The sequence below is a fragment of the Acinonyx jubatus genome, chromosome A1 (assembly GCF_027475565.1).
Source record: "Acinonyx jubatus isolate Ajub_Pintada_27869175 chromosome A1, VMU_Ajub_asm_v1.0, whole genome shotgun sequence".
NCBI lineage: Eukaryota > Metazoa > Chordata > Mammalia > Carnivora > Felidae > Acinonyx > Acinonyx jubatus.
In genome coordinates this window covers 139,271,355-139,296,897 of record NC_069380.1, presented here as the reverse complement: position 1 = coordinate 139,296,897, position 25,543 = coordinate 139,271,355, and the positions used below count along the sequence as shown (strand labels likewise).

The 25,543-nt window shown below is 42.7% G+C and overlaps 1 protein-coding gene across 3 annotated transcripts; it reads right to left on the bottom strand.

Moving 5' to 3' along the window:
* Positions 1–1,613: 1,613 nt before the first annotated feature.
* On the bottom strand, positions 1,614–16,833 carry CRHBP (corticotropin releasing hormone binding protein). Of its 3 annotated transcripts, XM_053224130.1 has the most exons (8): positions 16,168–16,833; positions 14,290–15,826; positions 13,806–13,899; positions 13,367–13,524; positions 11,784–11,994; positions 9,270–9,418; positions 5,016–5,133; positions 2,618–3,284 (listed from the first exon to the last, which is right to left on the bottom strand). In XM_053224130.1, exons 2-8 carry the CDS (start codon positions 14,365–14,367, stop codon positions 3,277–3,279), a joined length of 816 nt encoding a protein of 271 aa, XP_053080105.1. In that variant the 5' UTR covers positions 14,368–15,826; positions 16,168–16,833; the 3' UTR covers positions 2,618–3,276. The 3 variants fall into 3 exon arrangements, with proteins under 3 accessions (XP_026895460.1, XP_053080111.1, XP_053080105.1); XM_027039659.2 differs by lacking the exons at positions 2,618–3,284; positions 16,168–16,833 and adding an exon at positions 1,614–2,378; XM_053224136.1 differs by lacking the exons at positions 2,618–3,284; positions 16,168–16,833 and adding an exon at positions 1,614–2,378 and having other exon boundaries at positions 13,806–14,200; positions 14,239–14,358.
* Positions 16,834–25,543: the final 8,710 nt, after the last annotated feature.

Here is a 25,543-nt window from a genome sequence, read left to right as displayed (position 1 = left end):
TTCATAGAATTTCTTGTCTATGAAATAAGGAATCCGATGTCTTGTTATATAACTAGCCAGGAACTGTATCCATTCAGGCATTTATTCACTCATGCCAGTCTTTCTCCTACCATTTATTCATCCATCCACTCATTTATCAATTCGGGCATTAATTCATTCATTTGCTCAAGTATTCACTCATTCCAAAATATCTACTGAGCCAAAATTTATGCTAAATCCTAGGTGTTTTTAGCACCCTCATTCAGTAGTTTTCTTTCTGCTTGGTTTTCAAATTTTGTTAACAAGCCCAGTGTATGGGATGCCAGTACATTTCATTATAAAATGACCTTTATATTAAAGATATTTCAGGGGGCGCCTGGGTGGCTCAGTAGGTTAAGTGTCTGACTTCAGCTCAGGTCATGATCTCACAGTTCAAGAGTTCGAGCCCCATGTCGAGCTCTGTGCTGACAGCTTGGGGCCTGGAGCCTGCTTCAGATTCTGTATCTCCCTCTCTCTCTGCTCCTCCCCCACTCATGCTCTGTCTCTCTCTCTCTCTCTCTCAAAAATAAATAAACATTAAAAAAATTTGGGGCGCCTGGGTGGCTCAGTCAGTTAAGCATCCGACTTCGGCCCAGGTCATGATCTCACGGTCCGTGAGTTCAAGCCCCACGTCGGGCTCTGTGCTACCAGCTCAGAGCCTGGAGCCTGTTTCAGATTCTGTGTCTCCCTCTCTCTGACCCTCCCCCATTCATGCTCTGTCTCTCTCTGTCTCAAAAATAAATAAACATTAAAAAAAAATTTTAAAAAAATTTAAGAATGTATGTTTTGGGAATCATAATCAGGCCATTAATTATGGTATTGCTTGTAGCTTCTATCCATTAATTCAAAGTAAAGAGTTCACTTAGGAGTATTTCCTTTTTTGCTCAGGACCTCAGTTTTGGCCCCATCCTGTCTTTTACAGGCCACATGCTTAGTCCCTAGCCAAACATGGACAAGTCTTAAGTCAACAGTAAATTGCCCTTGGTACCAAAGAAGGCCTAAGATTTCTGCAAACATCTATGAGAGCTGTAAGACCCTTGCTGTCCTTGTTAAGAAGTATACCTCATTGGCGGGCACCTGGATGGCTCAGCCGGTTGAGCGTCCGACTTCAGCTCACATCATGATCTCACGGTTCGTTGAGTTCGGGCCCCACATTGGGCTCTGTGCTGACAGCTCAGAGCCTGGACCCTGCTTCTGATTCTGTGTCTCTCTCTCTCTCTCTCTCTCTCTCTCTGCCCCTCCCCCACATGCTCTATGTCTCTCTCTGCCTCTCAAAAATAAAGAAAACTAATAAAAAAAAATTAAAAAAAAAAGAAGTACACCCCATTGTGACAAAAACATGTATTCTCAGTCTTCTTGGACAGTAGAAAGGGGTTTCTGCATCCTGCTTCCCTACGAGGACCAGTTAGCGTTGTTTGTGCAAGCACTGCAGTTCTGCCTTCTGCTCTAAATCATTCTGCTGTAGAGGCCCACAGTTCTACCAGCATGAAGACACGTAACATGATTTAGCTCAGCATTTGGTTCTGCATCACACGAGAACACTATTTTCTGATGGTAATAAGGGAGGGGACTACTCAGGAAAACAAAGCACAATGTCAAGGCGCCAACATTCTGATGTATTTATTCATGTTTGTATTTGTGGATGGAAAATTTTTTTCCATGCTCCAGAGTTTTGTTAGCAACAAGACATTACAAATCAATAAACAACAGCTATGACTACTATCTATTGTAAACAGAATCATATACAGAAAATACACAGATACAACTACTTTGGTATACAGACATTTAATTGCTTTCTGTTCTAAGACGAATCTGAACACCGCCATTTTAATTTCTTTGTCGTATTTTCCCTTGAGATACAATTTTTTAGTGCCCACTGCTCTGCACTTGACTTATCAGGGCAGGTTTGTAGCATACCAAAGAATTATAGAAAACTGTTTTCCTACCAAAGGCAAAGGAGGGTTTATCTGCTGCCATGTGGTCGTCTATACATTACAAATGAAAAAGAAGGTACAAAAATAAATGCACGCTTGCACGCCCACGTGTGTGTCTACATATGTGTGTGTGTATGTGTAATGTGTGTCCAAGCCTGGGAATACTGACTGATTCGAAAGGCTCTTACCTTGCTGGTCATCAAAATCATATATAACAGCCATTAAAAACTCACTTAGCTAGCAGCATGTACATCATGGGTTTGGTTATTCAAAGAGTAGACAAACAGATTTCTTGGATACTGTTTCCATTTGGGTTTTCCAGTTCGTATGGTTCCAGCTGGCGGTACTCAAAAGTCACACGATTTACGTGCTTTCCGCTAGAGACCATGCGCACCACCGTGTTGTCACAGCCAATTTTCATCTGGGCTATAATTCATGGAAAAAGCAAAAGGTTCCCTGCAGGTTAGAAACCACATAAACTGTTCCTGTCGATAAGATCATTTAAACACAAAGAAAGCAGGGGGATGTATCTTCCTCTCACATACTTAAACCATGCACCTGCCATCAGGTGAAACGTTTTGTTTTCATTGTTATTATAATATATAATTAATTGTAGGATACTGAAATTGAACTCAGTTCTCCTCATGGGCAAAAAAAAACAAACAAACAAAAAAAAAAAAAAAACACTGTTAGCCAAATAAAACTGGCTGGAAAGAGGAGTTGAAAAGAAAATCGCAGGCCCAAAATGGCGTCCCTGAGACCAAGGTCCCAAACTGGGGCTGAATACCTAATTTAATTGTAATTTCAACCTCCCCTAGAAAAATAGCCTTAACCAGTCAGTCAGGAATTTTTCCATCAACGTCAAGGAATCTGCCACAGGGGCCCTCTCCATCCCCCCGAAGGAATATGAGGCAATCTGCAGGATAAGACACCTTGCTTTTCCCCCTCAGGGAAAGTGACCTGCCTGGAACAATCCTTTTCTCTTGCCAAATTTCTTGTCCTACCCTTCTATAAAAACCTTCCATTTTGTACAATGCCTTGGGGACCCCTCTACTTGCTAGATGGAATGCTCCCCGATTCATGAATTATTTCGTAAAGCCAATGAGATCTTTCAAATCTACTCAGTTGAATTTTTGTTATTTAACAGAGGCAATAAGACGTCTCTTTGCATTTTTCACATTCTCCTACCTTCGAGGCTTCTGCGGTAAATGCAGTGAAGGCAATCTGTCTACCATGCAACCTCTGCTCTAGCTTAGTGTTCTCAGCAGGGGCAGTACCGCCCTCTAGGGACAGGTTGGGAATTTGCAGGTGTAGTTTTTGGTTGTCATAGTTCTGAGGATGCAAGTGGCAGTTAGTGGACATGGCTAGAGGACAGAGTGCACCGATGAACATTACATAGACTAAAAAAAAATCACCTGATAATTATTTTCTGAGCCTAGAGAATAACTCTATTTTACATATAAACAAAAATAATTTGCATAGTTTAGATACACATGAATATACTTGGGTTTGTTCTATTATTTACCTGCACCTTTTCAGTCTCATTTTTTTCTGTGCTTCTTACATGGAATGGCTTTTGATATCCTTACTTCTCTTAAATCCAATCTTATTATTATTTGTATAAGCATCTGGCAACGTTTATGTCTATCTTCTAGTGCAGATATGACCAAACAAGTGTATATTGAAACTCACATATTTTTATCTAAAATTTCTTTCATTTCTCCACTGTCAAGCTGGTCCCTGAAGCAAGATTTATGTGCCCTACGATGATTTTTTTCTGCTATTTTAATTTTGTCCATCTTTCCCTCCCCCACTTTGTCTCCATAAGGCCTATAGCATTCTGAGAAACATGAACATTATCATTGCATAAGAGGTACTTCACAAGCCTGTGCCTGGGTTCAAATGAAGTAAAACAGCTAGATACTTATTGAGGTAAAAGCCAATTTAGATACATAATAAATATAAAACCTATGTTTCTTTTATATAAGCACCAGGGAGTCTAGGTTAAGCTTCTGTGAGGAGTCCAAATTTAATTTGCTTTAAATTATTTGAAAGGTCATTCTTTTTCTGATATTACTCTAAACTTTAATATATATAACACGCTCTGTTTCCTTCGTTAATGTGCATCGTATTTACTTATTACTGGACATAACTGTACCAAAATTACTCTGGCTTCAATTACCTACATTTTAAGGCAAGAGTAGTCTTTAGACCTTAATCTACTCTTCTTACCTAGTGCAAATGCATCTCCTCACAGGTGCCCTCCTGCATGGAAGGATCCAGTGCCTCAGAGAATGTAGTAAGAGGCGAGAAAAGCCACATGTACTGATGGTCTAAACCAGCAATTTGCAGCCACCCTCACCATACCTGGGCAGAATCAAATGGAAAATCTTCACTGATCCCTAGGAAAGAATATCTGGTTCTGTTGGGCATCCTGTGCACTGACCTGGTCTTTTATCTCCAGCGACCACTTCTAGATTTTAGAATGTATTTCTGTTTTTGCAGTAGACTTTCAGAAGCTGGTTTTGCTCCTAGAAGTTGGGGACATTCAGCAGTTCTGAGAATTTCTGATAAAGAATATCACTTTTTAATTTGTGTGCTACGAGTAATACACACATACACATATATTTAGGAAATTTATTTGGATATTATTATATTGTAACTAATTGATGGCATATCTATTTGAACTATAGTTTTCAGTTAGTAAACTCTTTGGTATCCAGAGGACAAAAGCACCGACTTTCAGGAAGGCGGAAAGAGCACGGAACAAAAAAAGCTTTGTCTTTTTCATGGTCTTACTCAGGGCCAACCTTAAACATGCACCTGTGTTCCTTCAGAGGTTTCTTTTCCAGTGTCCGATATTTTGAAAATGCATTCACTATAACCATACATATGCTCAGATGTAAAATCCTCACATTGGCTCAATGTACAAAATGGAAGCTTTCTAGGTGGAACCTGCCTTCCCATGTATAAAAAACGTGGGATGTTTTATTTAAGGAAGTATCAGGTTTTATTTAAGGAATCTTGATAGGCTCATAAGTAATAATCAAAGACACATCTCACCAGGGCCGTGAAAGGAATAGCAGAGGTCAGCCAAAGGCATCATCTTGGAAGGGTCCAGTCCAGTTCCTCCCAACAGCTCCACAAAGTCTCCTATTCCCCCACAACCTGCTGAGGGGTTCTAAAAGAAGCAAGCAGCAGAGAACCAGTTACGGAAGTCAAACCATTTGACCAACTGCAATTTGGTGAATTCACTCCATTTGCCGTGGACATCCTGGCAGTGCCATTTAATTTAACACCCAGGACTCTGGAAATTAAAAGATACTGAAAAGAAAAAATAATCATAAGAACTGCTTTTCTAAATCAGTTGAGTAATCATTTCTTTAAATGTGTGTGCATTAAAAAAAATTTTTTTATCAGCTCAAGGACTGGAATGATGCAATAGGAATCTGTAAACTCCACATAAAATGAATGAAAATTGGATCTGAAAATGCTTTGCTTTGTAAATCATTTGGACATACATACTGAATAATTTGAATTTCTTAACTCATGCAGTCAGAATTTCTATTAATAGATAGGTCTTTACAGTTTTTCCTTCAACTCACCTCTTTCCCTCCTCTTTATAAAAGACTTCTCCTGCTATTGGGATGATCCTTATCATTTCTGCTGACAGGCATTTAGATTAGTTATAAGAATGCTAAAGAAAGAAAAGAACCCTAACTTGGGGCTTAAGCTAGCTAGAGTCACCATTGTCTTTCTCCTCCCGACCAAAACTAATTTATTTTGAGCTACTCAAAACCAGAATGTATTCTTAGACTTTGCACAATCACTGTAACAACCACTTTCTGCTTCCCTTCTTCCTTTCCACACTGCTTTGTCCATACTCCCTTGTCCACACTGCCTGTCCACGCTGCCTGTCTACACTGCTTATCCACATTGCCTGTCCATACTCCCGTGTCCACACTGCCTGTTAATGCTGCCTGTCTGTACTGCCTACCCACACCGCCTGTCCACATTGCCTTGTCCACACTGCTCTGTCCACTCTACCTGTCTACATTGGCTATCCACACTGCCTTGTCCACACTGCCTGTCCACACTGCCTTGTCCACACTGCTTATCCACACTGCCTTGTCCACACTGCTTGTCCACACTACTTATCCACACTGGTTTTTCCACACTGCCTTGTCCACACTGCCTGTCCACACTGCCTATCCAAATTACCTATCCACACTGCCTTGTCCACACTGCTTGTCCACACTACCTATCCACACTGGTTTTTCCACACTGCCTTGTCCACACTGCCTGTCCACACCACCTATCCACACTGCTTTGTCCATATTGCCTTGTCCATACTGCCTATCTACACTGCCTATCCACACTGTCTATCCACACTGCCTTGTCTACAGAAATTCCTGCATTTCACTCTTCCCACACAAATAAAGCAGCCGCTTTCAGTCCCAAACATTGTACTTTGGGCCACCTATCTCCTGAGATCAGGGCTACTAGTCTTTGTGGGCATGTGACCACAAGCCAGACAAGCCATACAAGAGCCTGTTGCTTGGTTTAATGCTGTGCTGTCACCATCTTGAAATTCTTAATACTTTTAAAATAAGGGCCCCCCACATTTTCAGTTTGCACTGTCTCCCACAATTACATGGCCAGCTTTGCCTGTGATCTTCTTTATTGAGGCATACTCATTGAGAGATCTAGTGCAGAGCGGCAAGATGCTCAGAAGTGAGCCACATGGACCCTGACACATACAGAAAAACATCTAAAGTAGACAATGTTAAGCACACACACGCATGCACACACATAAAAACACACATTCAAACATGCAGAAGACATTGAGATGCAACTAGAACTAAACAACCGAGTAGAAAAAAAATAGAATACCAACTGTTTGGCCAATACAAGGAAGTAGGTGGGGACACACAATTTTTAAGTGCTTACTGTATGCTGGGTCCTATGCCTTGATGCTCTACACATCATTTCATCCAAGAATGAAACAGAGGCTTAACTAGCTCCCCTGTGGACAGGGCTTCTTGTATGAAGAGCTGAATAAGAGGTGAAGGAAAAAAACCTTAACTGCCTCTCCCTTGAGTAGAGGATGTCCAGGGGGAACATCTGTTAAGACTAAACTTTCCCCTCGGTTCTTCAGGTTCTAAATTTCAGCAAGAGTGGTAAAAGGGGAAAGGCAGGTCCCGTAGAGAGAAATGGGAAGTACGGGGGTTGGGAAGAAGTAGGTGCTAAAATGAGGGAAACCAAACAAAGAAACATAGAAGTTAGACACACCTGTTCCTTGACATTCAATGACTTCTCTCTCCTCTTCCCAAACATCTTAGCTATTATTAGGAATGAGAAGTACTATACTACCCTGCTCCTCAGTAGTGATCCCCTAGGTTTCTCTGTTGAGGTTCTGCCTCCCTGGACTAACCCACTTTCATCTCTTGCCTAGACTATGACAATGGCACTCCCTGTACCACTCTGGCCCCCATAGCCCATGCAAAGCCAGAATGGCCTTTAGGTAATCAATCCTCTCCCTCCTGCCTCGGACCTTGTTAATTAATTTGGTCATGAAGTCAGCAATTCCCAGCCACCCTCATCCCACCAAGCGTAATCCAATGGATCATGTTGCTTTCCTGCCTGCCCCCTTTCAGTGCTTTCCCACTGCACTTACAATAAACTCCAAATCCTCAATATGACCTGCTGGGTTCACCACACCCTGGCTCTGCCCGCCTCCCTGATGTTGCCTAATATCCCCCCTTCTCCATACCTTTCTTTTTATTTCTGGAAGCCCACTTCTTCCTCTGAGCCTCTGCACTGTCATCTCCTCTGTCCCTGGTCCTTCCAGTGGCTGCTGGCTCCTTCTTACCTATCACTCACGTTTTACTTTAAATTCCTCCTTCTCAGAAGTTTCCTTTCCCGACCACCTTATCTCAAGGAGCTCCCGCCTCTCCCTCTACTGCATTGTCTATCACACCACTCTGCTTCATTTTCTGTAGGGCACTCACCGCTATTGCAAATGCATTGCACTGTTGCTGAGCTCAACCCACTAGAATGCAGGTTCCCTGTGAGCAGGAGCTCTGTTGCTCGTCGCTCATTTCCAGCATCTAAGATAGTGCCTTGCATGTGGAAAGTGCTCAAAAAAATATTTGGTAAAGGAATAGATAGATGCCTAGAACCCTGCAGACTTTAACATTTTTTCAAGGGGAAATACCAAAATTACTCCTCACAGCCTAGAATAACTAAAGGGTAGATCTCCCAACCTGCGATTATGCTTGCCATCTTCTACAGTATACATCAGGAATAACACATACGTGGTATCAGGACGAAGGGCTATGCCAAAGACATCTCCTTATTCTGGTCTTTATCAAAGGATCATTCTTCCACTAAGGTTCAACTAAACAAACCCCCCCCCCCAAAAAAACAACAAAACAAAATAACACAACAACAAACAGGCACTAGCTCATGAATTCAGGGCTTAAAGGAAATTAGATATACACCTATTTTCAGTCCTGGTCCTATTTATTTGGTTTTTACTGGAATCTACCTAATTAGGAACAATGACTGTCTATGATGTCAGCAAATATATGAGCTATCTTAACCTAGAAATATAAGAAAGTATAAGGAAATGAGAATGACCCAGAGGGAAGAAGCTAGCGGTGCAAAAAAAAAAAAAAAGGGAAAAAAGAAAAAAAAAAAGATCAAGCTCAGCATTAGTTGTACATTCCATACAGAAGTTCAAAGGAATATAGGTTGATGGAGCTTCTCAGCTAATATTTTCATGCAAAATGAATTGAGTTAAACATAATGCAACAAAATCTTCAACACTCTACTGTATTTTGCAACTTAAAAATCCAATTTTGTATTTTATGCTACACTTAGCATTCCTTCACAACACAGTTCTGTCAATGAGACACTTCCTTCGTGTCAAAAAAAAAATTCCGATAATCAGAAAAACAGCTGTGTAGATGACTCACCCTAGGTTCTGCTAGGAGAGAATTTCTGTAAAAGAGGCAAGTACCAGAGAGTTCAATTATAATTACATGTCACAACTTTCCCAATTGAAAACCTTTCCTGTATCTCGAGAAAAGTAATCAAGTAATCGGAAGGGGCACATGAGTATGCACCGAGCAGCGTGAGGCAAATAGAAGGGGGCTTTCATCAAAGAGGCGAGGGAAAGCGGATGTGGGGCTAAATCAACAGAAGAGCATGCTCCCACAATTTACTAATGTCCATGTTTGCCCTGTATGATTGCTCCTCCTCTGACAAAGCTGTGGCCTTAGTAAATGATTGGGAAGGAAGAAAGCAACTCACCTTTGACTGCAAACCATGTAAGTGTCCCAGGGTGAGATCAGATATTTTGATCACCACAGGATAAATTATGGAGAAGCTGCAGTTTCGATGCAGGTGCGGGACTACCAGCGTAAACCTTCCATTTGGGGTCTGGGAAATGACATTGCAGGCTTTGCAGAAAAACAGAATCACATTGTCATTATGGGTATGCAGGGTTCTAATAGAAATTTATCCTATCCGGGGCGACTGGGAGGCTCAGTCGGCTAAATTTCCGACTCTTGATTTCAACTCAGGTCATGATCTCACGGGTTCATGCAATCAAGGCCCATGTCGGGCTTCATGCTGATAGTGCGGAGCCTGCTTGGGATTCTCTCTCTCTCGATCACTCTCTCTGCCCCTCCTCCACTCTCTCTCTCTCTCTCTCTCTCTCTCTCTCAAAATAAATAAATATTTTTTAAATGTAGTAAAAAAGAAATTTATCCTATCCTTATTCTCAGTTCCTATTCATGGTCTAGGGCCATGTGGACTGGAAGAGAATATGTATCACAAGGGCAATCTGGATGGGGAAGGAGTGGTGGGTGGGGCGGGGGTGTGGGGGTGTGGAATGATGGGGGGATGAAAATCACTGGTGATGTGCAGGCATGGTCAGAAGGTTCTAGGTGGCAAGAGTGCTTCTAATCTTAGGGCACCTGGGTGGCTCAGTCGGGTAAGCATCCGACTTCGGCTCAGGTCACAATCTCGCGGTTTGCCCTGTGTTGGACTCTGTGCTAACAGCTCGGAGCTTGGAGCTGGCTTTGGAATGTGTGACTCCCTCTCTCTCTGCCCCTCCCCTGCTCATGCTCTCTGTCTCTCAATAAATAAATAAATGTTAAAAAAAAAAAAAAGAATGCTTCTAGTCTCAATCTCAATCTCAGGGAGTTACCTTGTTTACAACAAGCACAAGACTTAAATTAGTAATTGATCAAACAACACTAGCTAGTGGAAGTTCTAGAAACACTTCATTAACTAGGGTCCAAGTTCCAGCTGAAAGTCTAGAAGAAATAAAGGCTCAAAGGTAAAGCCAGAACTAAAACCTTGCCTGTCTGAAACATTCACTCATTGAACTTGGAACCATAATGATATATTTTTTTAATGTTTATTTAGTTTTGAGAGAGACAGAGACAGAATGTGAGTGGGTTAGGGGCAGAGAGAGAGGGAGACACAGAATCCAAAGCAGGCTTCAGGCTCTGAGCTGTCAGCACAGAGCCCAACGCGGGGCTCGAACTCATGAGCTGTGAGATCATGACCTGAGCCAAAGTCAGACGCTCAACTGACTGAGCCACCCAGGCGCCCCAGAATCATAATGATTTTTTTTAAAATAATGAAGTAAATAAATAATAAAATTGTTACAAAATAGACTGAGAAGAATAGAAGAACGGTAGAGGAACAGTAGGGGAACAGTAGAGAGAAAGGGAGAGAGAGAATCCGAAGCAGGCTCTGCATTGTCAGTGCAGAGCCCAATGCAGGGCTCGAACCCACAAACCATGAGATCGTGACCTGAGCTGAAATCAAGAGTTGGAGGCTTAATTGACTGAGCCACCCAGGCACCCCAAAGATTTCCGACTTCTAACCACACAAATATAGGAGAAACATTTCATGTTGCTTTCTGGGATTATTCTAGCTCTCAAAATAGCCTTGCGGGGGTGGGGGAGGGGTTCTTCCAAAAATTTCTTTTTTAAAAAATAAAAATTGGAATATAATACATTATTCTTTGGCAGATAAGGCCCCATTCTTCCACCACACAAAGTGTCAACATTAATACTATTGTATGCAACCAAAAATGAGTGATGTTTTATTTTCCCGATTTTTAAAAAAATATTTTTCTCCATTTAACTCTGTAAATATATAGATGCATATATATATTTCGCTTCATGAGGAAAAATAATAAGCAGATGAATGAACTAATTTTGATTAGAATAATGTGTTTTAGGCCTGGGCTGTTCAGTTTTATACAGCATCTATGTTTGTATCCACCAGAAACGGAATAAGTTAGAGAGGTGGACTCAGAATTAGAGGGCAATGTTGAAGTCCTCCGGTCCAACCCTCTGCTCAGGACATGAACTCTGTCTACCACATCCCAGAGATGCAGTCTTTCAGCCTTTGCCTAAATATCTCTAAGACTACAACTTCAGATCTGATCCCTCAAGCATATCCAAGATTAATGGAATGACATGGAGGGATTACAGTTTGCAACTGAATCCATTGTCATGCCTCAGATTAGAATAAGACTAAAGAGAAAAAAATAAAATTCTACCCACCAAAACTTCATATCCTACCTAGCCTAGGAAATAAGTTGAAAACTGTGAATTGATTTTCAGAGCAATGAACAGGAAATATCCTTTAGGTCATTCTAATGACAAAAAAAAAATTTCCATTCAAATCATTCCTCACTTCAAGTTTCTTAAGTCTGGTGCAATCACACTACCTATGAAAAGTGGATCTGACACTCCCTCCCTCCAAGTCCTTACTGACTGAGAAGAGAGGGAGCCCACTTACGAAAGAGGTTGGGATCTGTCTTTATGGTTACTGTAAATCCGTTTCCTGGTTGACGAACCCGGAAGAAGATCATGGCCACATTCTGGGAGGATCTGATGCTCCTTCGGCTAAGACCACTGTCACAAAAATCTATGTACCGCTCAGTTGTGGGGAGAGGATGATCCTGGGAACTGGGGAACTTCTCCCCCTTGAGAATCCAACCATCAAATACCTTCCAACAAAAAACACAGAGAGAGATGATCATCTCCACCAACTCCTGAAGTCACAGGTGTGTTGAAATCTTACCTAGCAACGCACCTTCTGTCCTATGTCCGTCTGTGAGCAAGGGACAACCTGCACTTCCCTGCCCACTGCTTTCCATCTATATATTTTTTGACCGTGAAGGTTGTCTGCAAGTATTATTGTTAATTAATGATTGGGTTTTTTCCTCCATAAACCTTAAAGTACCCAAAGCAAGTAAACTTTATCATACTCTGTTTTATAATTCCAGCCTCCTTGGTACCTGAAACTACAGCCAATATACATTTTTATCTTGGTCATATTTTCCACACATCCCATCTTCAGAAGAATTCCATACAAGCATAATTTGGGTTTCACTTGGTCTCTTCCTTCTCCTCGTTGACATATAAACAAAACATCTCAAAACTAACAAAAGAAAAAAACTAGAGCAGCAACTTCACCTACTTGCCCATGGTTATATGTGCCCATTTTCCTCACTTTGAAACTTTTGTTTCATATTAAAATACCAAGAACTGCTTCAACACTCAAACAGCAATGGCTGTTAGGCCACTTAGGGCTTTCTACCTTCACCTGTTAAAGTCAGCTTGTTGGACAAATGGTCAGAGTCTATTGATGTTACTGTTAAAATCACCACAGGTCTCCAATGTAACGGGTTGAGCCTGGTTCACACTGGCAAAATCACCAGCTACAAAGTGCTTCCGCGGATTGGTCCTCTTCTAAAAGGAGTCTGACAGATTCCAAAATCATTCCACTTGGGAGGTTTTTAATCATGATCCTTTTAACGGGGCTGTGTAATTCCATCAACCGTCCCAGGCTGACCTGGTAGACTTAGGGAGACCGACTAGGAGGGGGCATGTACTGAGGCCGGGGGACTCGGCCTTCCACCTGCCTCCGACTAGACTGGCTCTCAGCATCCTGCCCAGAGGCCCGGGCCCCAGGGCTTCCAGACCGAGTCCCCCGGGGAATTCAAGACAGCTCCCGCGAGCCTGCGACAGCTCCCCAGAGCCAGGGGCCGGCCTCAGAAGCGGGGCTGGCCCTCCTCGTGGCCCCGAGCGCCGGTGCCAGTCTGGATCAGTTTTCGTGTAACACAGCGCTTCTCGCCGCAAGTTCAATCAAGTCTTTGGGGGCGCCCGGGTCCCAGGAGCGCACGGAGGGGAAGTCAAACAACCGCGGCCGGAGCTCCGGGCGGGGTTCGCGCCCCGCGGCGGTCCGGGGTGGGGGGGCGCCTCTCCCGCTCGGCCACCAGCCGGCTCCACGCGCCGCAGCCCCACGCCGGGCACGGCGCCCCGGCTCACCCCACTCGGGGCCCCGCGGCGGGAGCGTGAGCCGCGAGGAAGCCTCACCTTCAGGAAGTCGCCGCCCTGGCAGTCGATGGAGACCAGGTCGTAGTGGATGGTGACGAACTCTTCGGGCTCGCCGATGAGGAAGGCGGCGCAGTGCAGCTGCGGCCGGTCGGCGGTGAAGGTGAACTGGCCCGGGAGGCTCAGCATGTCCAGGCACCCTGGGGGAGGGGCAGTGGGGCCAGGGGGCCGGGGCTGCGGCCACCGACGCCCCGGCCCCGGCCAGCCCCTCCCCGCGGGCCCCCGTTCCCGGGTCCGCGGCGCCTGGTCCCCACGCGGAGCGCGTCACCCACCCCCGGCGGGCCCCTGAGCACTGGGATCGCGCCCCCGGCCGGCCTGGCCAGCTCCTTCCCGGCGGTGCCCGGGACCCCGTGAGCGGGTGCGGAGCCCGGCCTCGTCACCTCCCCGCTGCCCCCGGATGCGCGCCGGCACTCCGACTCACGCAGCGCGCGGCGGTACAGCGGCTCCCCCGCCAGCTCCCGCTTCAGGTTGGCGCCCAGGAACCGGAGAGGGTCGTGGTCCGCAGCTTCCCGCAGCTGGCGAGGAAAACGCGTCAGTCCGAATGAGTTCAAGACTGCGGGAAAGGGGACCCGCAGCGGGGCACTCTCCCTGCCCCGCAGCGAAGAGAATAAAGTGAAGGGATCCAGGTCTCCTGCGTCCGCGTCCGGAGCAGAAGAGGTCTCAGACCCTTTCCCTCAGACCAGGGTGTCCCCAGGGGCCAAGGGAAGGACGTAGTGGCGAGGAGGAAGACCAGGAGAAAGAGGGGGCAGAAGATAGGGAAGAAAGGGCTAAGCCCAACACGGGCTGAGAGCTGAGGCAGCAGACCCACCCCCAAGGCTGGACACACACACACACACACACACACACACACACACACACACACACACACACGGAAGATGTGACGGCTCAGTCCGGAGATCGCTCACCTCTAGGTACCGGCTCTCCCCTCTTAGAGCCATCAAGATGAGAATGAAGTGACATTGAAGTTTGAAGGAAGGCGACATGCCGGTCTTGCCTCTGCAGCTGGTCGGCTGGGCTCTGGAGGTCTCAGGATTTGCTTCCCAAAACTACGCCCAGGCTGAGAGCTAGAAGCTGGTAGGGTCCCTTTGCTGGGTCTCTTTTATAGAGCAGTGAGGAGGGGAGGCTCTCTGCCCCTTAACTGATCTGAGCTCAGTAACCATGGGTTACCCTGTCTCAGTGACAAAGTGCGTGCTGATGACAAGGGTCCAGCTTTCAGCCACAAATTCTCAGAGTGGTCCAGCATTATTCACCAAGAAAGATTTTAGGCACTTAAAACTTATTGAACTAAACTGTGGGACAAAGAAGGAGGTAAGGATAGAAAATAAAGGAAGGCGTTTGGCTTGACCTGCCAAATGCTGAATTATCGTTTCCTGTGGATATTTAGGGAATTTTCAGTGTTGCAAAGCCAAGTGACAAGGTTACACACATACATAAAATACCCAAACAGATAATCTTATCGTGCAGGCTTGTCCCAGAACCTTGATGGAACCATGCTGGAAATCGTCAGAGATTATAGTGTTTGTGCAATTGCTCTTGTCTCTCAGGAAGGAACTTGAGGAGTTTTTAGCTCCAAAGAGAGCTGAACAGAAGCCGAAGTCTGATTCTGCAGAATATGGCAACAATGCAACTCAAACTTTCTTTCTGTCCCTTAGTCTTTGCTTTATCCTGGTCCAGTTTCTTGTAAGCATTTCCCTAACGGAAAGCTAACTCTGGCATCTGTGAACTTCTGGATTTTCACCTAGCTTTGTCATTTAGCCCAAATGTGTACACCATAGGACACACTCCTGGGCCAGCTAACGGTAACCATGACCTTGGCATCCATCTGAACGAGTGAGAGATGAAGTCATTCCATTTCACACCTTCAAATACTTGGATTATTTGAATATTCTGGTAGAAAGAACTGCCCAGAAACTTTACTATAACTGCTTACCAGCAACTGCACAGGGCTAAACAAATGACTTAGAGATCCAGAAATAAGTATCTCTGCTGATTAGACAGAAGATGGTTGCTTCCCCTTCATGTCAAAAGTTATGGACAATATGGGGATACTAAACTTTTGGCTTTCCAATTTATGTGCTAAGCAAGGCAGCTACAAATTCTAAAAACCTTGTCTTGTTTTACCTCTGCCTGACAGAAAACATGGTACTACCCTTAGCTTTCTTTGTTATTAAAATTAGTACAAATAATGAGATGTTAATACAAAATTTCAGTCAAGGAAATGGTTATATTATGTTTATAAATACTCAAAATTAAGTAGTAATTTGCCTAGTGGTATAGAACTTGATATTTCCTTATCTTACTTGTTTAATTGGGAGGCCTTCCTACCTCCTCCATTTTTGGAAACAATCCTCAGACCACAGAGAGTGTGACGGGGAAGCGAACCCAAAGGTCATGAACGCTGGCCACCATGTTCTTCTCTCCATCCTGGGACTGTGTAGATGTCTACATTTCAGAAAGGGCGTAAAGAGAGGAATCAAACAATACAAAAATAAATGGTTTAACACCAGCTTGCTTGGTCTGAAACACACCAGGCCATCTTCATGTCTGTCTCCCTCCCTGTTTGTGCCTGAGGAAGCTTTCAGGCTTTACCATCAACCTAGCCATAGCCTTGGCCTATTCCCAGAATTCAGCCTGGCATTCAGCTTGGGAAACTCTTGTTTATCCCATTTTGAGGGTCTGGCTTTTGTAGCGTCACCACGGAGACATTCTTTTCCAATCTTCACATGCACACACACACACACACACACACACACACACACACACACAATACTGATGTTCCTTACATGCATTCATGATGTTCCCTCCTCAGGAAGTGCAGACTGGAAGATAAATAAGGGCAAATATAACCACAGATAGATAACATTCCATTTTATGTAACACCCCACAAATGATCACATATGGGTGAACTTTATTTCCACCAAATGTGTTATTTTCTCCAAGTTGGAAAATATCTACTAAGCCAATAGAAATTGTATCTTGTTGTTTTTTTTTTAATTAAGAGTAACTATAGGAGAAAATATTTACAAATGATATATCTGATAAGGGGTTAATATCCAAAAAATATAAAGAACTCACACAGGTCAACACCAAAAAATACCCTCAAACAGTCCAAAACAAACAAACAATCTGATTTAAAAATGGGCAGAGGATGCCTGCCTGGTTCAGTTGGTGGAGTGTGCAACTATTGATCTCGGGGTTGTAAGTTCGAGCACCACACTGGGTGTAGAGATTACTTAAAAATAAAATCTTAATAAAATAAAATGGGCAGAGGAGCTGAAGAGATATTTTTCCAAAGATATACAGATGATCAACAGATACATAAAAAGATGCTCAACATCACTCATCATCAGGGAAATGCAAATCAAAACCACAATGAGACATCACCTCACACCTGTTGGAAGGACTAAAATCAAGAACACCAGAAACAAGTGTTGGTAAGGATGTGGGAAAAAAGGAACTCTCGTTCGCTGTTCGTGGAAATGTAAATTGGTATAGACACTGTGGAAAACAGTATGGAAGTTCTTCAAAAAACGAAAAACAGAAATACCATATGATCTAATAATCCCACTATTGGGTATTTACCCAAAGAAAACGAAAATATTAACTCCAAAAAATATATGCACCCTTGTTTATTGAAGCATTATTTATAATAGCCAAGACATGGAAGCAACCTAAGTGTCCATCAACAGATAAATAGATAAGGAAATGTGGTATATATACACAAGGGAATTTTGCTTAGCTATAAAAAAGGATGAAATGGTGCCATTTGAGACAACATGGATGGACCTAGAAGGTATTATGCTAGGTGAAATAAGTCAGACTGAGAAAGACAAATACCATATGGTTCCACCAATAAATGGACTCTAAAACAAAAAATAATAAATCAACAAACAAAAAGCAGAATCAGAACTATAAAATACAGAACATAAACTGAATAAAACTCACTGTTAACCAATAACAACAAAAAACTAATTTTCAGTTGCATTCAAGATGATATGCTGTTTGAATAAATTTGGCTATTTTTAATGCAATCATTTTAATAGATAAGACTTATTTTTCAGATGTGTTTGAGATCAGGAAGAAAGAAACTAAGCAAATATCCTTGGGAACTAATATAAACCAGCCTTTGAATGAAAGCTTCATATGTCAGTGATTTCAACCCAGATCCATTATCTTCTTTTGTTTTACTAAAGATGACCAGCAGTCAGTAAAGATTAGGACTTTGGGGGGTTGCAAGTGTCCTCTGTTGAAGTGATTAACAAAAGAAAAAGTTTACTACTACAAACAGGGAGTACTTAAGGGGGTGGGTTTGGGATTGACCCTAGAATAGAAAGAGATTTGGGATTATGTAGTTCCTTGCTTCTCCTGATACCTCAGTGCATATATAAGATGTCGAAGACTCCATAAATTTACACTTGGCTGTCACAGTTACATCATAGACCATAGGGGTGACTACAAAGGCCCCTTGGCATACTTACAGATTGTCTGGGTGAGCCACTATAGTTTCAGCACAATTTAAAATCCTGCCCCCCTGAATCAATGTTCTCATAATTCCCAGTCCACATAACTTTGTGGGAAAAAGCTCAAAGCCCAGGGGATAGGATCTTGTGGTAACATGACTGTTTTCATGACAGCCATACGCACAGAGAAGGGAGAAGAAGTTTCTAGAAGGGATGCTGGGTTCACAGAATAACAGGTATCTTCAAGAGACTGAAAACACAAAACAAAACAAACCAAAACAAAACAAAACAAAACAAAACAAACCAAAAAAACCCTGGTTTAATGCCCTCTTTGACCATAAGTTTTCTTACCTGTAAAAAGATGATCTATGCTGAGGATTATTTTAGGAATTAATATTCTATGTCCCACACAAAGGAAAGCTTCCAAACAGTGATGATATGAGAAAGTAAGAGAGATTAAATGATCTTCCCAGATTATCACCATGAGTCAGAAACAAAGTCTAGACGAAAAAGATCTATGTCCAGCCAAGTAAGTGATCCTCTTTCAAAGACAACAGCCCTGGAAATTAACCCCAAAATTACATTTTGGGCTTTAAGAATTACTAGGCTACCAGCAGAAAGTGAGACGGCACAGCCCAAAGCAAGATACTGGCAGATCAATAAGTACAAAGGAGACTGAGGATTGTTCATGTCTGCGCGTTCGTTGGCTTCCTTGACTTTGGATTGACATTGTTATCTCAACTTCCCTCAGGCTTACTCCAAAATATGCCGTGACTAACATCTAGCCAATAGATCATGATGAAATGCAATTTAATAATCCCTCACTGCCTGCATCAAAGGGAAAAGTACAGCCGTGTCCAGATCAGTTGGTGTGTTTGTCATCAGGTAGTGGTGACGTGCATAGGCACATAACATCAGCCGCGTCTGTGACGGAAGAGAAATGAAGTGTAAAGAGTCTCATTTCTTAGTGCCTTAAAATAAATCTAAAGGAGAAAATTCTGCCAATTATGTGGAGTGACACGAGAGGTTCTAAATAAGGAAATCAGTAGGGATAACTTCAAGCTAGGCAGTGGTGAGCTATCTGGGGTGAGTTTTAGCACACTTTTCTGAGACCCCTGCCAGTGGCCAGCTTGCTTCTCCCCTCTGTCACCGCTTCTTTTATTCATCCTTCCTTCCTACCTCCCTTCCTCCCTTCTTTCCTTCCTTACTTCCTCCCTCCCTCCCTCATTCCCCCCTCCCTCCCTCCCTTCCTTCCCCCCACTTCTTTCCTTCCTCCCTCCCTTCCTTCCTTCTTTCCATTCTTCCTTCCCTCCACAAATTGTGAGCAACAGATTTAGCTGCTCTACACTCATAGTATTTTATATATACCCTGAGTAGCCTTTATCTTATTTTATTATACCTTTTAATATACCCGTCTTCAACTCCAAATGTCAATTCCTAGAAGTCTGGCCCTGTGGCTCATCCCTCTCTGTCCTCAGCACACACACACACACCTGGAACTCCTGGATGGTACCTAAAAACAAATTAAAGCATTGTCACCACTACAATATTGGCTGACCACATCCAAAGATGTGGCCGCAGCCAGGTAATGAGAGTCAAATGGTAAAGTAGGAGGAAAGGGAAGAGAGGTGTGCTGAACCAGTTCCCAGAGTTGGCTCTCCAGGACCACAGCCAGCTGTGTGATGTGGCAGCAAGAAAGGTAGGGGGGAGCTGGAGGGACAGGGCTGGGATTCAGGTGGGGCACAAAGATTCACTCATCATGATAAATAATTTTATAATACAATACATAATAAAATGGAAGTTAATGCAAACGCCCCCCCCCCACTCCATAATGAACAAAATAACAAAGGTTTAGATAAATATGCCCTTAATCTTAGTGATACTTCTTTTTGCCTCAGACTCCATTCTGCCCCAGCACAGCACCGTGGGGGCAACACCCCAGAGAAGTACTCAAGAACTGTAGGGGTTAAGGGGCACCTGAGTGGCTAGTCAGCTGAGCGTCCAACTCGTGATATCAGCTCAGGCCATGATCCCAGGGGATTGAGCCCTGCATGGGGCTCTGCACTGAGCATGGAGCCTGCTTAAGGTTCTCTCTCTATCCCTCTGCCCCCTCTCCCACTTGCTCTCTCTTTCTCCCTCTCTCAAATTAAAAAAATTAAAAAAAAATAACTGTAGGGGTTTCATGCTTATTCCCATGTGTGTTAGCTGTAGAGTAGAAACAAAAGGGCTCTAGATTAAGTGTCCCAAGTCCCAGAGCACTGACCGGGAGTGTGAACGAGTTATTTACTGCATCTCTAAGATGAGGAGGGGGGGGGGGTAACTCTTAGGATTATATCAAGAGATAGATGGCACTCTCAAATGGGTAAGTTTTTGGAGAGTTCAATAAAAGGACCAAACAAAGGTGTGGGCAGAGTACATGGCACAGACAAGGCTTTCCAGAATCACGGTACATTTGATATTTGCCAGGCAAGAAGACCACAGAAGTTTTCTCGCCAAAGTTTCTCAGGCCTTGTGTCTTTTAAAAAAATTAGCTGTTAATTCTACTCATACCTAGTTACGCCTCGTTTTTTGCTCAGCTTCCTTGCTCCGGCTTCCACCTCCGCAGTGCTGCAGAAACTTCCCTCACTTGGGTCATTCCTAGTTTTTACATATGTTGCTCACTTAAGTTATTCCCTGACTTCTCTCACTTGTTGTCTCTTTCCTTTTTCTTCTTTTGGAACTCCTATTCCTCTGATTTTAGGTCAACTTGGTATTCGAAAAGAGTCAGACATATTCTAACTTTGAAAATACCAAAAAATGATTTAAATCCCGATTTCATTTCATATTATTTCACTATATATTGCAGCACCAAACTCAACAGCTGATTTTGTCTGCATCTTAAACACTGAAAGGGCAGAGTCAAAGAGAAGCTGAAAGGTTTTTTCCTTACAAAATCTTTTTTCTCTCTAAATTTGAAATATATGATTCTAAAGAAGCAAATTATTTGTAACTGTCTGGAGGATATAATAATTTGCACTTAAAGGTATTGGCTATGTTATTACTTGGGAATCAAAAAGAATGAAATCTTGCCAGTTGCAACTACGTGGATGCAACTAGAAGGTATCATGCTAAGCAAAATTAAATTAGAGAAAGACAAATATCATATGACTTCACTCATATGAGGACTTTAAGACACAGAACAGATGAACACAAGGGAAGGGAAGCAAAAATAATATAAAAACAGGGAGGGGCACAAAGTATAAGAGACTCATAATTATGGAGAACAGAGGGTTGCTGGAGGGGTTGTGGGAAGGGGGATGGGCTAAATGGGTAAGGGGCGTTAAGGAATCTACTCCTGAAATCATTGTTGCAGTATATGCTAACTAACTTGGATGTAAATTTAAAAAATTTTTAAAAAATGGTATTGGCTACATCTAAGGGAGGCAACAGAATGTGAGAGACAAAGATACAAATCCTGAGGTTTCAGGTTTAGGTTTAGAAGACCCTTTGCCCATCTGTGTGATGGGCAAAGGGATGGAGGTACATTCAGTCAGTTTAAAGGCATGAGGTGCCTGCCGGTACAACTGGATTTTCGTATGGAAAACCCACACACACATACACACACACAACGTGATCCCTACCTTACACCATATACAACAATTGAGATGGATCACGGACATAGACATGAAAGGTGAAGCTCTAAAGCATACAGAAGAAAACATGAGAGAATATTGTTGCAACCCCGGGATAGCCAAATGTTTCTTAGGTTACAGAAAGCACAAACCATAAAAGAAAAACTGATAAATTGAACTTCATTAAAATCAAGCAATTCTCCTCATCACAAGACACCATTAAGAAAATGAAAAGACATTTCCTACCTCCCAAGAAGTTTCCTTATGCTCGATCAACCCTCCAACCCCACAGGCAAACACTGTTCTGATTTCTGTCACCACAAACTAATTTTGCCCAGCCTAAACTCCCTCACATCGCAAGCATGCATCATGTACACTTTTTTGTTTGGCTTTTTTGCCCCTCTCAACATAACTTTTTAAACTTTGGAATGGGAGAGAATACTATAAATTCATATATCTTCCAAACCAGTAATATAAAGAAAACAATTCTATTTTAAAATGGGCAAAAAATACATAAAATAAAATAGGCCAATAAATGCCTTGAGAAGTCACCTCACGAAGAAAGATACAGAAATTTCCAGTAAGTGTATGTGAAGGTGCTCGACATCACCAGCCAGCAGGGAAAGCAAAACAAAACCACAATCAAATACCACTTCACATGCACTAAAGAGCTGAATTAAGACTAAAAACAAAAACAAACAAAAAACCACCACCACCACCACCAACAAAGAAAGAAACCAAAAACCCCCTGATGACAGGTGGACTTTTGAGGAGAGTGGAGTCCCTGGAGCAGGCATGGAAACCCCATGCCCCTTCCTTTCCCCACAGCTTGCCCATGCATCTCTTCCACTCGGCTCTTTCTGAGTTGTATCCTTCTATAATAAATCAGTAATCGCAAACTCGCCATTCACGAAACGCAGTGTGAAGATATGCTCATATGCAAAGAAACTAATGCAAACGTCTTAGAACCAGTGCCTCTGGCCAAACTATTAACTATTGCGGCCTAAAACAGAGCCAGAGCAGTGAGCACCTGCCCGCGTCACTGTGCTATCCACTCAACCATCTGGAAAACTATGGCTGCACCAATGTAAGAAAAATGAAACAAGAAGACCTAGATTATGTTACATTTTCCAGGTATTGTTCAAATCCCACAGTTGGGTAAATACAAGGATGACATAAAAATCCGGTAGTTTCTAAATTAAGAAGGAAACCTTAACTTAAAAAAACTAACATTAAGAAAAAACGTAAAGGCAAATCAAGTGTAATGTATTTATGTAATGGAAAAGTATCCAGCAATAAAAAGAGAAACTCTTGGTCCATGTATCCACATGAATGAATTTAAAAAAGTTATGTTGAGAGGGGCAAAAAGCCAAACGAAATGTGTACATGATGCATGCTTGCGATGTTAGGGAGTCTAGGCTGGGCAAAATTAGTTTGTGGTGATAGAAATCAAAACAGTGTTTGTCTGTGGGGTTGGGGGGTTGATGGGGCACAAGGAAATTTCTTGGGAGGTAGGAAATGTTCTATATCTTGATTGGGATGGTGGTTACATGGTATATACATTTGTCAAAACTCATAAAATTGTACAGTTAAGATCTGTGTATTTTATCATACATAAATTGTTTCTCAGTTAAAAACACTGGGGAATAAAAGTCATGGTGAGAAAATGCGTGATACCTTCTAAAAGCTTCATGAGAGACACTAACACGTTTGTTCCCTGAGGAAGGCTAATGAGGTGTGACTAAAGAGATGTAAGGCAAAATAAGAGAAATTAGAAAAAAAAAAGAGGGGATGAGAGAATAGAAGAAACAGGACAGGAATGAAAAGAAGAAAGGGAGAAAAACAGAGGGAGGAAAGAGATCTTGGGGTGCCCCCACAGTCGTTATCCTACCGTTAGGTTCTGAGTTAGCACCAACATTTTTTGAATTATAAAATATGAAATGCATAGAGAAGAGTGTATTAAATGTACATACATAGTTTAAATGAGAATAATAAGATGTATTACCATCCTTATTCCTACCACTCAGTTTAAGAAACTGAGGGGGTCTTCCAGGGGTCTACCCCAGTTTCCCTTACTCTCCATCAATGGTTGTGTCACCTAGATATGTATCCCTAAGGGCAATACTTTTTAATTTTTAAGCCTTCAAGAACAGGTATAAATGTAGTCTGTAAGGAAGCCTTTCCCAATCTCTTCTCTAGAAGGGTTAAGTCTGGGTGATGGTGTTCTGGAGCCAAGTGGAAAGATCTGGAAGGGCTCTGCATTCAGGGTTCAGCGTGCAAAAGACCAGTCATTTGTCTGTTTCTCATACGGTGCTAGAATTTCAACAGTCTGGTGTCCACAGTACAGAGACCCTCTGCAGAGAATGAACCTCCAAACTTCTGTGGGAAGGGGGATGGATAGTAGGCTCAAGGGCTGAGAAATGATGAGAACCTATATCTGGAGATCTAGCAGCTTCTCCAAGGCTTTCAGCAGTGCTTTTTATTGGGTGTCTCCACCGCCTCCCCACCCCCGCCAACATCCCTGCAGAGCTCAGTTCCAGCAGCAACCCCTTTGAGCATGTTGCTCTGTAGTTTCCCCCCTGCTTGCCTTGAGACTATGCTTTCTCTAGTCTCAAACAAGGTACTCTTCTCATATCTGCTTTCTGGCTTCCAAAATGTTGGTGCTGTTGTCTTCTTTACAGTTGGTTCTCCAACCCCTCCCTTCCCTTTTGCTCCTTTCTTCCCCCCCCTCTTCTTCCCCATCTCCACCTTTAACCTTTCTCTCTCTTTCCTCCTCCCACTCTCACAATGTGTGTGCGTGAACCCATTTATAGGAAATTTGATAGCGTTTTGGGAGACAGTGAAATTGGGTGCTGCATTCAATCTGCCATCCTTCATAATTACAAAAAAATATGCATTTTTTTCCTTTAACATGTTCATAATAAAAACACTAATATAGGCCAATACAAAGGAAGAGCCATAAATCATCCTTAATCCTTCCATGTAGATAGAACATAGTTAACAATTTAGTATTTATACTTCCAGAGAGATACATACATAATTTTCCTTACAAAAATGAGATTATAGTACATATACAACTTTGCAGTATGATTTCTTCATGTCATATATTATAAGCAGGTTTTTATGTTATTAATATACTTTTCTCACATCATTTAAATGCTAAAGGATTCTACCGGCATGACATTTTATTTAATCAATCATCTATTGGTGAACATTTCTTTTTTTTATTCTTTTTAAGCTTTTATTTATTTATTTTGAGAGAGAGAGTGAGCAAAAGCACACACACGGGCGAGGGGCAGATAATCCCAAACAGGCTCCACACTGTTAATGCAGAGCCTGATGTGTCTCAGAACCCGAAGATCATGACCTGAGCCGAAATCAAGAGTCTGACGCTTAACTGACTGAGCCACCTAGGTGACCCTGATTTTTTGGGTATTTTTGAGAGAGAGAGAGTACAAGTCGGGGGGGGGGGGCTGAGGGGGGAGAGAGAGAGAGAGAGAGAGAGAGAGAGAGAGAGAGAGAATCTTAAGCATGGAGCAGTATCTCACGACTGTGAGATTATGACTTGAGCTGAAATCAGGAGACGGGCGCTTAACCTACTGAGCCACCCAGACACCCCTATTGGTGAACATTTCTATTTCTTCTAATAATTTACTACTGGTAATTAAATGAATGCATAATTTAAAGTCCTTTACTTTGGTTCTCTAGATTTAAAGCTAAAGCCTGAAATGGATTGTCACCACGGATTCTTTTTTTTTTTTTAATTTTTTTTTTAACATTTATTTATTTTTGAGACAGAGAGAGACAGAGCATGAATGGGGGAGGGTCAGAGAGAGGGAGACGCAGAATGTGAAACAGGCTCCAGGCTCTGAGCTGTCAGCACAGAGCCCGACGCGGGGCTCGAACCCACGGACCGTGAGATCATGACCTGAGCCGAAGTTGGCCGCTTAACCAACTGAGCCACCCAGGTGCCCCGTCACCACGGATTCTTAAAGGTAATAGCCTTTGAGTCTGGGATCAAGAATAAACGAACAGAGCAGGGACACGTCAATACCATTTATAGTTTTGGAGGAGAAATAAATCAATTA